A 10,319-nucleotide genomic window follows, 5' to 3' on the forward strand; every position below is an offset into this window, starting at 1 on the left:
CAAATAGTCACTCAGGATTCAGGCGCAGTAACAGTCACAAAGAAAACAAAAAGAAATATGTATTTATTAGTTTCTTTTATAGTGTAATCATAGACAACAAACTGGCACATTTATTGTTAAATTTACATACAGACATGTATGTTCACTCTGTCTTTGATGCGGCTGTGCTCCATTTGTATGTGTGTGCCTGAAAGCAGCTTATTTCAAATTTACATAATACTTTCAATGTTTATGTATTTGGCCATGGAGGACGTACCATAAGTTTTCTGCACCAACATGAAGGCCTAGTGAGAAAAAAAACGCATAATTTCAACACATAAAACATTTAAAATATCTTGAGATCACTGTGGACTCTAATAAAGGAACATTACACCACACTATGTGTCTATAAGAGTAAAATAATGGAGTAGAGAGAGGGGTAGAGATTTAGAAAGAAGAAGTCTCAACAAAATGGGCCTGCCTGTATAAGAAATATAAATATGTCATAGTAGATGCAAGGTCAGGGAAACTGTAATAAGTGTTTACTAGAATATTAAAAGTATGCACTGTGATATTGAGTTTTGTGTGTTGTATTGTGGAGGAAAAGTAGCCAGTAGTCTGATTTTCACACGTTCAGGAGCTCATGCACAGCTCTGGGCGGGGGTCTGACTTGATGGGCCCTATTAGTATTCCCGTCCTTTGGGTGCGCAGTGTTGCCAGCCACAGAGCCACGTCAGGCCTGTAGCAACTGCTCGTCTTCTGCTGCCTCTCCAAGGTTAGACATATAGGCCCGCCCGACGAGCTGGAGACACTCGAAGAAAAGACGCGGAGCCGAGCTGACACCGCGATACCAGGATTTTAAGTTTCCTTGAACGTTTCTCCGGCACGTTCTGCGCGCTGCGGGGACGCTGGCAGCGTGGTTTCGTCTCTATAAGGAGGTTGTGCAGCTCAGAAAGAGATCGTTATCGCCCCGTCTTAGTGGTGCTTAATGGAAACGCGCAATCATAAAAAATGGTTGCATTTGGAGAGTGTCCGTGAGTGCGATCGTCTCCTCCCGACATCGGTGCGTCAGAGAAGACACCTCAGCTAGCTGGACTCCGGGGTTTTGGGTGTGTGAAGTCTTCACTGTGCACCGTGTGCTGCTGGAGTGAAGGTGACTCGCGCCCCGTCGCAGTCGAGGCAATGCGGAGAGGAGTCGCAGGCGCTCATCCGGCTCTTTTCCTGCGCTCCGTGGCTCGTCTGGGAAAATATTTGCTCCGTCTCCCACACTAGAGGGGAGGAACGTGAGCGAGGTAGACAGAGCAATAACAATAAACCGAGGTTCAAACCCAGCCAGTAGTTGGCGAAGGTGAATCGAGCGTAAACGGGAGGAAGGTGAACAGCGAGGTGCAGGGGTTGGTGAGGCAGGAAGAGAGAAAGTGGTGGAGTTTTTTTGGGGGGGTGGGAAATAAGACCAAACCGTTCTGTATTAGGGCTGTTTTGTTAGTGGATGTGTATGCATGAGTTCTGCATCGAATGGGCGCAAAAATCGCCCCAGATCCGCCGGGAACATCTTCCAGATCGGCAAGCCTCCTCAGCGAGACCCAGAGAGGAGGGAGAGCACCGAAAGTACCCGCAAAGCCCAGCGCGCCGTGGCCGACTGCAGAATGGTAGGTTTGCGACACGTCAATGCCTGCATGGTTCCCATCTAATAAGAAGTGCTGTGTTATTTTCCCAAACCTTGTCTTTGTTCTTGGACCATCGACCATCCCGTGCATGCAAGGATGCACACGCGACAGCTGTTAATAGCTGCAAGAAAAAAAAAAAGACTGTAACCCGGTCTGGGAGCCTAAAAATAGCTTTATGCATTTGCATTGCTTTGTCGGCAGTGAAGCCAAGCAGATCATCTCGGCGTGCAGATTGACTGTGTGATTTGCATTTGGAGTGCTGGGGCTGATTTTGAAAATTACCCGAATTACATGATTATCCACGGGGGTGGGGGGTGATCGTGGTCGTGGCACACACACACACACACACACACACACACACACACACACACACAGACGCGCGCACACACAGTATAGGTGCTGTGTTGTGACAGATCATATGTGCAAGCCTTCTTCACCCTTTCACGGAGCAGCGAGCGTCATGGAGCCTCGCTGGTCGTTCACAGGATGCTCTGCAGGAGTTGCACAAAAAAAAAAATGAGCGAAATGCTTGAGCTCTGAGGCTGTGCAAACAACCAAACTTAGCATAACCCCCATCAATACAAAGATAAATAAATAAATCAGGTCATTCATCGTGCGTCCTGACTTTGCGGATTACATTTTAACGCGTCACTTTTTGGTTTCTGTCAGAGATCAGTGGGCTTTTTGTGACGGCAATATGCGCAAGGTTGCAATTTTTTTTTTAGTGCAAGTACCACTTCATCGTGCACCTGCACAGGCACGTTATTATTTATCCCCAGTGTGCAAAAGAAAAGCTTGGTTGACGTGTTTTCATGTTCACAGGCCGACTTATAAAAGCCTTTCTACTGCCAAGACCAGAACAGGAAGTTTGTGCCATAACTTATTGTGTGTGTCATTTCACTGCAACACAGATCGTCCAGGAATTCAATACACTTGTGGCTCTGTACCGTGAGCTGGTCATCTCCATCGGCGAAATCACTGTGGACTGTCCCACTTTACGGGCCGAAATGCTGAAGACCCGAACTAAAGGCTGCGAAATGGCGAGAGCGGCACACCACAGTCTCTCCTTGATATCGGGGTGAGTTGGCACACACACGCTGTCCATGGTGCTGAAAACCGAGCTCCTCTCGCAAAGACAGGGGCTCGGAATTGGGGCGCTCTGCAACACTGCTGCGCCTAAAGTTGTAAAGTATCTAAATTTATCTCCAATTTGCATAAGCATCCCCATTTTTAGGCACATGTATACTTAAGCCTGCTTCTCTCCACTTCAAAGAAATCATCCAAGTGTCTGCTCCATTAGAGTGAGACCAAGAGAGCCTGAAGAAGTGTTGGTGGTGGTGGTGGTGGGGAGGGAAGAGTTGTGGAGAGAAAAACAGAACATGAGATCAGCTTTTAAAAACCACCATAGTCTCTAATTGCTAGCAGGGACAGCTTTACCAGGAAGCAGTCACAGCAGCATATACTGTAACCGACCACTTTCCATTAGCTCGGGCCTAAAACGTTAATGCATGAAGTGGAATGCTTCCCAGGGCGAATGTATGAGATAATAGTATCAATAATGTGGAGCCAATGACTTTTGCATAGCTGCTTTTAATGCATTGTGAGAGTGGTCCTGTGTGTGTGTGTGTGTGTTGTGTCTCTGTTATGGTCATTTGAACATTTAGCTACTATCATGCTTTTTCAACAGCGGATGTTATTGTTATCTAGAGTGCAGATTATTTTAGATTATATATTAGTTTTCATCAGAAACCAATGATAAAAGTGCTGCAATAACAATTACACTCATGATCAATTGATTGGTTATTTTCTCAATTAATCGATTAGATGTTTGGTCCATAAAATGTCAGAAAAAGGTGACAAATCAGTGTTTTTCCAAAGCCCAAGATGAGATGGCGTCCTTAAAGGGCAACTCCACCAGTGTTACCCATTAAAGTGTCTTGGTGAGCTCTAACGCACATGTGGAAAAGTAGAATAAAGCCATTTGTGGCTCCAGAGGAAGCTGCATGTAATCTGATTAATTTCCTCCAGATCAGTTGCATTGTGGGTAATGTAGGCGCCATGTTTTGAAAAGCAGTCCACTGGTCTAGCATTGCACTCCTATAAGACTGTTGGACTCATTATGGACAAATGATCTAAATCGATACAGCATTTCTTTTCTTTTTCAAAACCTGGCGCCTACATTACCCACAATGCAACGTAGCTTCCGAGTGACATCACTGGAGGCAATTTATCAGATTACATGCAATGTCCTCTGGAGCTAGTTCTCCCCACAGCCTGTCAACATACTTTAATGTGTAAAATTGGTGCCGTTGTCCTTTAAAAGTCTTCGCCCAAAGATTAATTTTTCAGTCGTAGAGGAGTAAAGAAACCAGAAAATATTCTGATTATTTTTCATCCTAAAATATATTACAAGTGGTTTGTTTTTGATAGAGGTTTTGGCTGAAGATTGGAGGGAAAACTACAGTGGCTCTAACGGGTCAAAATACAACAAGATTTCGCAAAATACAACAACATTTAAGAACGCACGGAGACGGAGCAAACAGAAAACGTTTTATTGTGTTTATGTGAAATCTTGTGTTTGACCCTCAAGGCCACCGTAGAAAACAGCTATGATAGAAGCCTGACGTGTCTGTTGACTTGGCCTGCACCCTTCCACTGAGCCCAACATCTACTGGTGCCAGTGGAAGAAGGGCAATGTGAGGCTTGGGATTTGAAGGTCCTCAGTGAGGCTAAAGACGCCAGCTGACTTGGCACCCTCAGACTTACTTAAATAACAATGGGACAGACTGAAGCCAGTGGTGAAAGAGGTTTGGAGTGGTGTCTGCAGTGCTAGCTGCTCGCCAAAGCCAGGGCATGTTGGGACAATAACAGTATCAGGTTTACTACAGCCACAGTATAGCTCATATTCCTCTTTATTGAGCGACATTTGTTGGAGACCTGTGAGATGCTCGTGACGAGTTTAAAATAGTGTGAGCCGCTCTGCACTGTGACCTATTTCCTGACTCAATAATTAATCATCTTGCTATATCTTACAGTGATTTAGGAGTGCATATCCTTCACTGTCTGTTACATGCATGACAAAATCTATCCGTTTAATGTACCGAGGCTTCGAGCCACATGTGCGTGGCAAACTCACGAACATGTCTGCCGCATGTTTCCTGTCATGAATCATACAACATCCACCGGCCTCAGTAACATCTTTATTTAAATCTTTGGGAAAGAGTGCAGCACCTTCATGCTCTGCACTATTCTTTTTTCAAACACGTAGCTCCAAATCGCAACAGCTACATACTTTTCTCCCCGAGACAACAAGTTCTATCCATTAAATCTCTTTTCTTGAATTTCCAGCTGCGGCAACAGAAATAGAGACAGTGCAGCAGCTTTAGAGAGAACTCTTAGTCCCTACTGATAACAGCATCAGCATCATCGTCATAATCATCACCAGCACATACTCTAAACCTCCTTCTCTAAAAGCTCTCCGGGCCATTTCAATGTTTGTCTCCGCTACTAGAGACACAGAGCTTGAATTAGACAGCGCAGGTCATTCCCCTTTAATCAAATAAAGCCAGTGTGTCTGAATGGTTTGAGTGATGCGGGGCCTCTCCAACGTGCTAGAAGAAAGCTGATAAGCGGGGATAGCACCGATGACAGCTGTGCTTTAGCAACAGTGCTGGAGAAGGCAGCAGTGTGACAAAACAAGGTTGGGAAGGAGAGAGCTCGCCGTCAGAAGAAGGGGAACGCAGCAGCACGATTTTCGTGTGAGAAAATATTCTTACCAGGTGCAAGTTTCACGCCTTTCATCGCTGTCACTTTCCCATGTGATATCACACCCACTGAATATCACCTGCTGTAGTTTCCCCTTGAACACCAGATTTATATGGCTGTGAAGCTACTGCGGTGTCTCATAAAAAGCTAGTGATCAGCTCTGGGTAAATAAAAAAAAAAATGCTCAGAAGGGGCTCTTGTATTTGAACTTCTTCACTGCGTTTTATTTATATACTCTCAGGTGGCTGAAGAAGCCAGAAATATGGACACACGACTAACACAATAACATAATCATGCAGTGGTGTTGAGCATGTCTGCTATTGACACAAAGCAACAGGAACAAGTTCAGTGAAGCTCCTGTTTACTCATCCTTAATGTAAACTTCACAGCTTATATCTCATCGATTGTTTTCATGTGGAAATGTTTGGTAGACTTTTTAATAAATTATATTTTTATATTATATTTACTAAATAAACATTTGAGTTTTTGTAATCCCTAGGGGGACCAGAGGGGGCCACAGCCACCCTAAAAAGATTTCTGGGAGTGCCCCTGTTAGAGACATTTGCGGTTGGCTGTTTATGATGGGACAAAAAAGATGTGTGTGCCGAAAATACTCTACAAAGGTTTCGATATCAGACACTGCTTTCCGTATCTAATGTAAATTTGTAAGTGATCATATGCTGTATGTCCAACACGTTCTGCACTCACAACATTCATTTTCAAAACAAGACAAAATCTTTCATAAATTAAAATGTATTTGATATTGAAGGAATAATTATGTTTGGTAAATTTGAATTTGCTACTTTTTGCTTACTCAGATCGGGACGTTGTGTTGCCTTTTTTCTGTCACATGTCAAGTTTGACAAGTTTCAAAGCCACAGGCTGAACATTGATCTTTGAGGGGAGCTCCTGCCAATATTGGGGTTAGCACTTACACCTGTATTTACAGTTGTACACAGAGGCATGAATCAATAGGATTTATTTTTTTCCTGTCCGGGCAAAAAGACAAAACAAAATTAATTTTCAATTTGTATCCAAAATTGTATCCTGTCCTTCTTTTTTGATTATTCACCACATTAAAGGTTTGACACCTCCGATTTTACCTCCAATTTTTATTAAAATTGAATTACAGGTCTTGGGGAGTATTACTGCGTATGTGAAAAAGTAGAATAAAGCTTTTAGTGGATCCAGAGAAAATTGCTTGTAATCTGATAAACAGTGCCCAAGTAACACTGTGAGCAATGTAGGCGCCAGGTTTTGAAGAGGAAGAAAAATGTGTGCGGAAACTGAAGCGATATCTCTGATTGTGCTGCATCGATTTTGATCATTTGTTTTTATATCCATTATGAGTCCATCAGTGTTATTCGAGTACAATGCTAGACCAATGTAATGCGTTTCAAAAACCTGGTGCCTATATTACCCACAATGCAACCATTTAGTGGAGGCAATTTATCAGATTATATAGCTTCCTCAGGAGCCACAAAATGTTTTATACTACTTATTACACGTATGCAATCGTACTCCCCGAGACCTGTAAACACACCTTAATGTGTAAAACTGGTGGAGTTAAAGATTCAGCACCCATGTATGAGCTCATTGTGTCTTATCCATATCCATAAAGTTGGTCAGTGTATCAAGATTTCATCAACTTCCAGCCTTTAACCTCAGTGTGTTCCTGTTATGCTGTTTCAGGCCAGAGGATGGGGAGATCCACCCTGAGATCTGCAGGCTCTTCATACAGCTGCAGTGCTGTCTGGAGATGTACATCACTGAGATGCTCAAGTCGGTGTGCTTGCTCGGTTCCCTGCAGCTCCACAGGAAAGGTTAATACACGAATACGCCTCATTGCGTTGTTATTGTGTGTAGGTGTGAGTTTACATACAGTATGCGTGCTGGTTTATCTGCAGCATGCTTTGTTTCTGTTTCTTTAATTTCAGAGAAACCGAGACAATCACTAGCAGACTTTCAAAATACATGCAGAGATATCATTATTCTTTAAGAGCTTTCTGAGATGTTATTTTTATCCAGATCATCATCCAATAATTGCAGCATGATCAACAATGCTGAATATATGTGAATAAATAGAAACCAGCACTTTTGTACCTGCTTGATTTAACTTAATTTGAGCTCTTTTCTTGTTTTGGTTTTTTGTGTTTTTTTTTCCACCTCCTCTTCCTCATGATTTAATGCGTGTTGTGGCGAGATATGTTTAAGGCTGGCTATCTGTGTGTGCTTTAGGTAAGGATTCCTGTGGCCCTCCCGGGATCGACAGTAAGACCGAAGAGGGCTCGGACATCCCAATCCTGGAGGACACGTCTTCCTCCCCCACTGACTGTCCTCAGCTCTGCTGGCTGGTGGCCACTGACATAGAAAACATAGAAAAGTAGGTCGACGAACCGTGTGTTGTGGTGCACGTTGTGTCCTCCTGTGTGTGAATAATAATTGTGCATGTTCATCTTTATTGGTCGAAGCCCATGTGTGGAACAGAAATGCAAAAAACACAGGTCACATTAAAATTACACTTTTTACCTTTTGCTTTATAACATTCATTCTTCTGTTTATATTATTAACACTTTATGAGACACATAATTGTAGTTAAAACAGTTTATCTAATTGCATTGCATCGAGAATAAGTATAACAACTACATAGAAATAGCCAATCATCTTGCTGATGGCCTCATTGGCTGATGTAGGTTATACAGAGGGATCAATATTAAATTGAGACAATTTCATAATCAGTTAAAAGTTCCTTGCAGTTAATTTAACATCGGTTTTTATGAAAATATAATTGCATGGCAGTGTGTGCTTTGAAAAATAACCAAATTTACATATTTTTCCATATAAGACACCCAGTACATTCAATTTACTATTAAATCATAGACCTGCCAAATATGTGGGTTACAAACCTACATTTGTGTGCCAACACAAATTTTTCACAGTATATGCGGTTGCTGCAAGTATTTTATAACTTCTAGTTTTTAATTGGGATGTTGGTGTCAGAGTAGTCTGTTTGCCAACTACTTGAAAAATACTACACATCCTCAGGGATGGCCTAGCGTGTGTGGAGGGTACTGTGCTATGTTCATTATATTAGGTGCTGAAACTAGACATTAATACAGTTTACCATGCAACATACCTATATTTTAAGGTATATTTTTCGATCAGGTGAGGCAAGTTAGTGGTTGCTAAAGTTGTGGTCCTGAGAATACGTGCCTATCTGTACGTTTGTGTGCATGAAACATGATAGGGCACATTTGATAAAGCCTTTATTTGTGTGATTGCAGGGATATGAGGGAGATGAAGAACCTTCTCAGCAAACTCAGGGAGACAATGCCTTTACCATTGAAGAACCAAGGTGAGAACCCCGTTACACACCCATCCCCCCCACACACACACCTTAATGCAACGGAGCAATAACACTTTTAAAATCTTGATTGAGATCGCGGCTTGTGTGTCATGGTTCAAACCAGCATAAACGTCTGACTTGGCAGTGGTCTGTGTGTGTTCTTGTGCCCAGATGACAGCAGTTTGCTGAACCTGACTCCCTACCCACTGGTCCGACAGAGGAAGAGGCGGTTCTTTGGGCTCTGTTGCCTGGTAACCAGCTAAGGGCCCCGCCTTCGTGGGTAGGAGGCGCCGGCAACAAAGACACCATTACCCACTGTCCTTCACCACTTGTGTCTCCCACCAATCTATTACTGCCATTTTCAAATAAATTGTCTCTTTCACTTTTTTTTAAAGGCTGCCCATTTTATAATTTTATTTTGTAATACAAATAAGAATTGTAACTGCAATGTCATGAAAACAAAAGTCATGAACATATATTTTAAGATATTTTGCAACAAATTTTTCCCTTTTTTGGTAAATGAAGTCAGATATCCGCTTGTCCAATGTAAAAGAGAATGAGAGGTCATTTGAAATAATGTCAATGTTACTTCCATGAACCTGACTGAATGAAATGAGGATTCATGTTTTAAAAAAAAGGGAATATAATTGTCCATTTTTGTCAGAAATAATGTGATAACTTATGAATAGATGCCGTCCAAATCTTTGAGAATGGCACTTGCAAAGGCAAAGTTATACACTCGTCTGTCTGAGCTGAGATGACAGGTTTGTGCAGAGTAAGTTTGTTGTGTATTACAGTCTCTGTTTTCTGTTTCTTGCTGTTTTTTCTCCTTAATGTACTTAATTTAGTCTTCCATAAACCAAGAACCTGTACCCGACTTTATCTTTCCAGCTTCAAAATGGAATATATGATACAATACTCAAAAAGAAAACTTCTTTGCACACAATATCTATCCATAAACTGAGACATTAGACTTGTATATACACATACTCTTTACGCAATGCTCTCTGAATTATTTTCAAAGTTGGAGATGGTAAGCAAAGCAAAGAGTCTGTTGGTTGGTATAAGCAGGGAGGGTCTCCCTCTGTCTGAGGCAGACAAAGGGGGGCAGCATGGGTCTTGCTTATTAAATGATAGTGATCAATGTTTAGGGCACGGTGAAGGTACAATAGTCAAAGCTGATATAGGTCATTTTACATTGTTAATAAAACTTTTGTTATTGAAACTAATCAACAAGTCGGTAATTTTCTTGTATGTGATTCACGGAAATGTCCACTGGATGGAGACAAACCATCACAAAGACACACTTGCAAAACTCAAACTGAATTCATTTCATGGATGGATTGCATTTTTCAGGTCATATGTAATATGTCATATTTTTAGGAATCAACATCCCAACATTCACTGTATTATATTTTGATATTTCTTCCTGATTTGCATTGTCCCACAGCTGAGCCTGTTTGTAGAGTAAACATTACTATCTGTGAGGGTTAAAGGACAAAGATGCAGAGCTGTTGCAAGACAGTAAAATCCAGATAATCTTTTATTAAGCCCATATCAAG

General features: G+C 42.0%; 1 protein-coding gene across 1 annotated transcript; it reads left to right on the top strand.

Moving 5' to 3' along the window:
* The first annotated feature begins 568 nt into the window (after positions 1–568).
* rgs7bpa (regulator of G protein signaling 7 binding protein a) lies at positions 569–9,986 on the top strand. Its single transcript, XM_084359229.1, has 6 exons — positions 569–1,628; positions 2,558–2,724; positions 7,104–7,234; positions 7,650–7,794; positions 8,696–8,766; positions 8,929–9,986. The coding sequence occupies exons 1-6, from the start codon at positions 1,479–1,481 to the stop codon at positions 9,018–9,020; spliced, it is 756 nt and encodes a 251-aa protein (XP_084215355.1). The 5' UTR covers positions 569–1,478; the 3' UTR covers positions 9,021–9,986.
* The last annotated feature ends 333 nt before the right edge of the window (positions 9,987–10,319 follow it).

The sequence above is a fragment of the Pagrus pagrus genome (genome assembly GCF_965226575.1).
Source record: "Pagrus pagrus genome assembly, chromosome: 8".
Lineage (NCBI taxonomy): Eukaryota > Metazoa > Chordata > Actinopteri > Spariformes > Sparidae > Pagrus > Pagrus pagrus.

Coding starts and splice junctions, on each gene's coding strand:
- rgs7bpa (XM_084359229.1), top strand. CDS start 1,479: ATGAGTTCTGCATCGAATGGGCGCAAAAATCGCCCCAGATCCGCCGGG. Junction 1,629..2,557: donor CCGTGGCCGACTGCAGAATG/GTAGGTTTGCGA, acceptor ACTGCAACACAG/ATCGTCCAGGAATTCAATAC. Junction 2,725..7,103: donor AGTCTCTCCTTGATATCGGG/GTGAGTTGGCAC, acceptor ATGCTGTTTCAG/GCCAGAGGATGGGGAGATCC.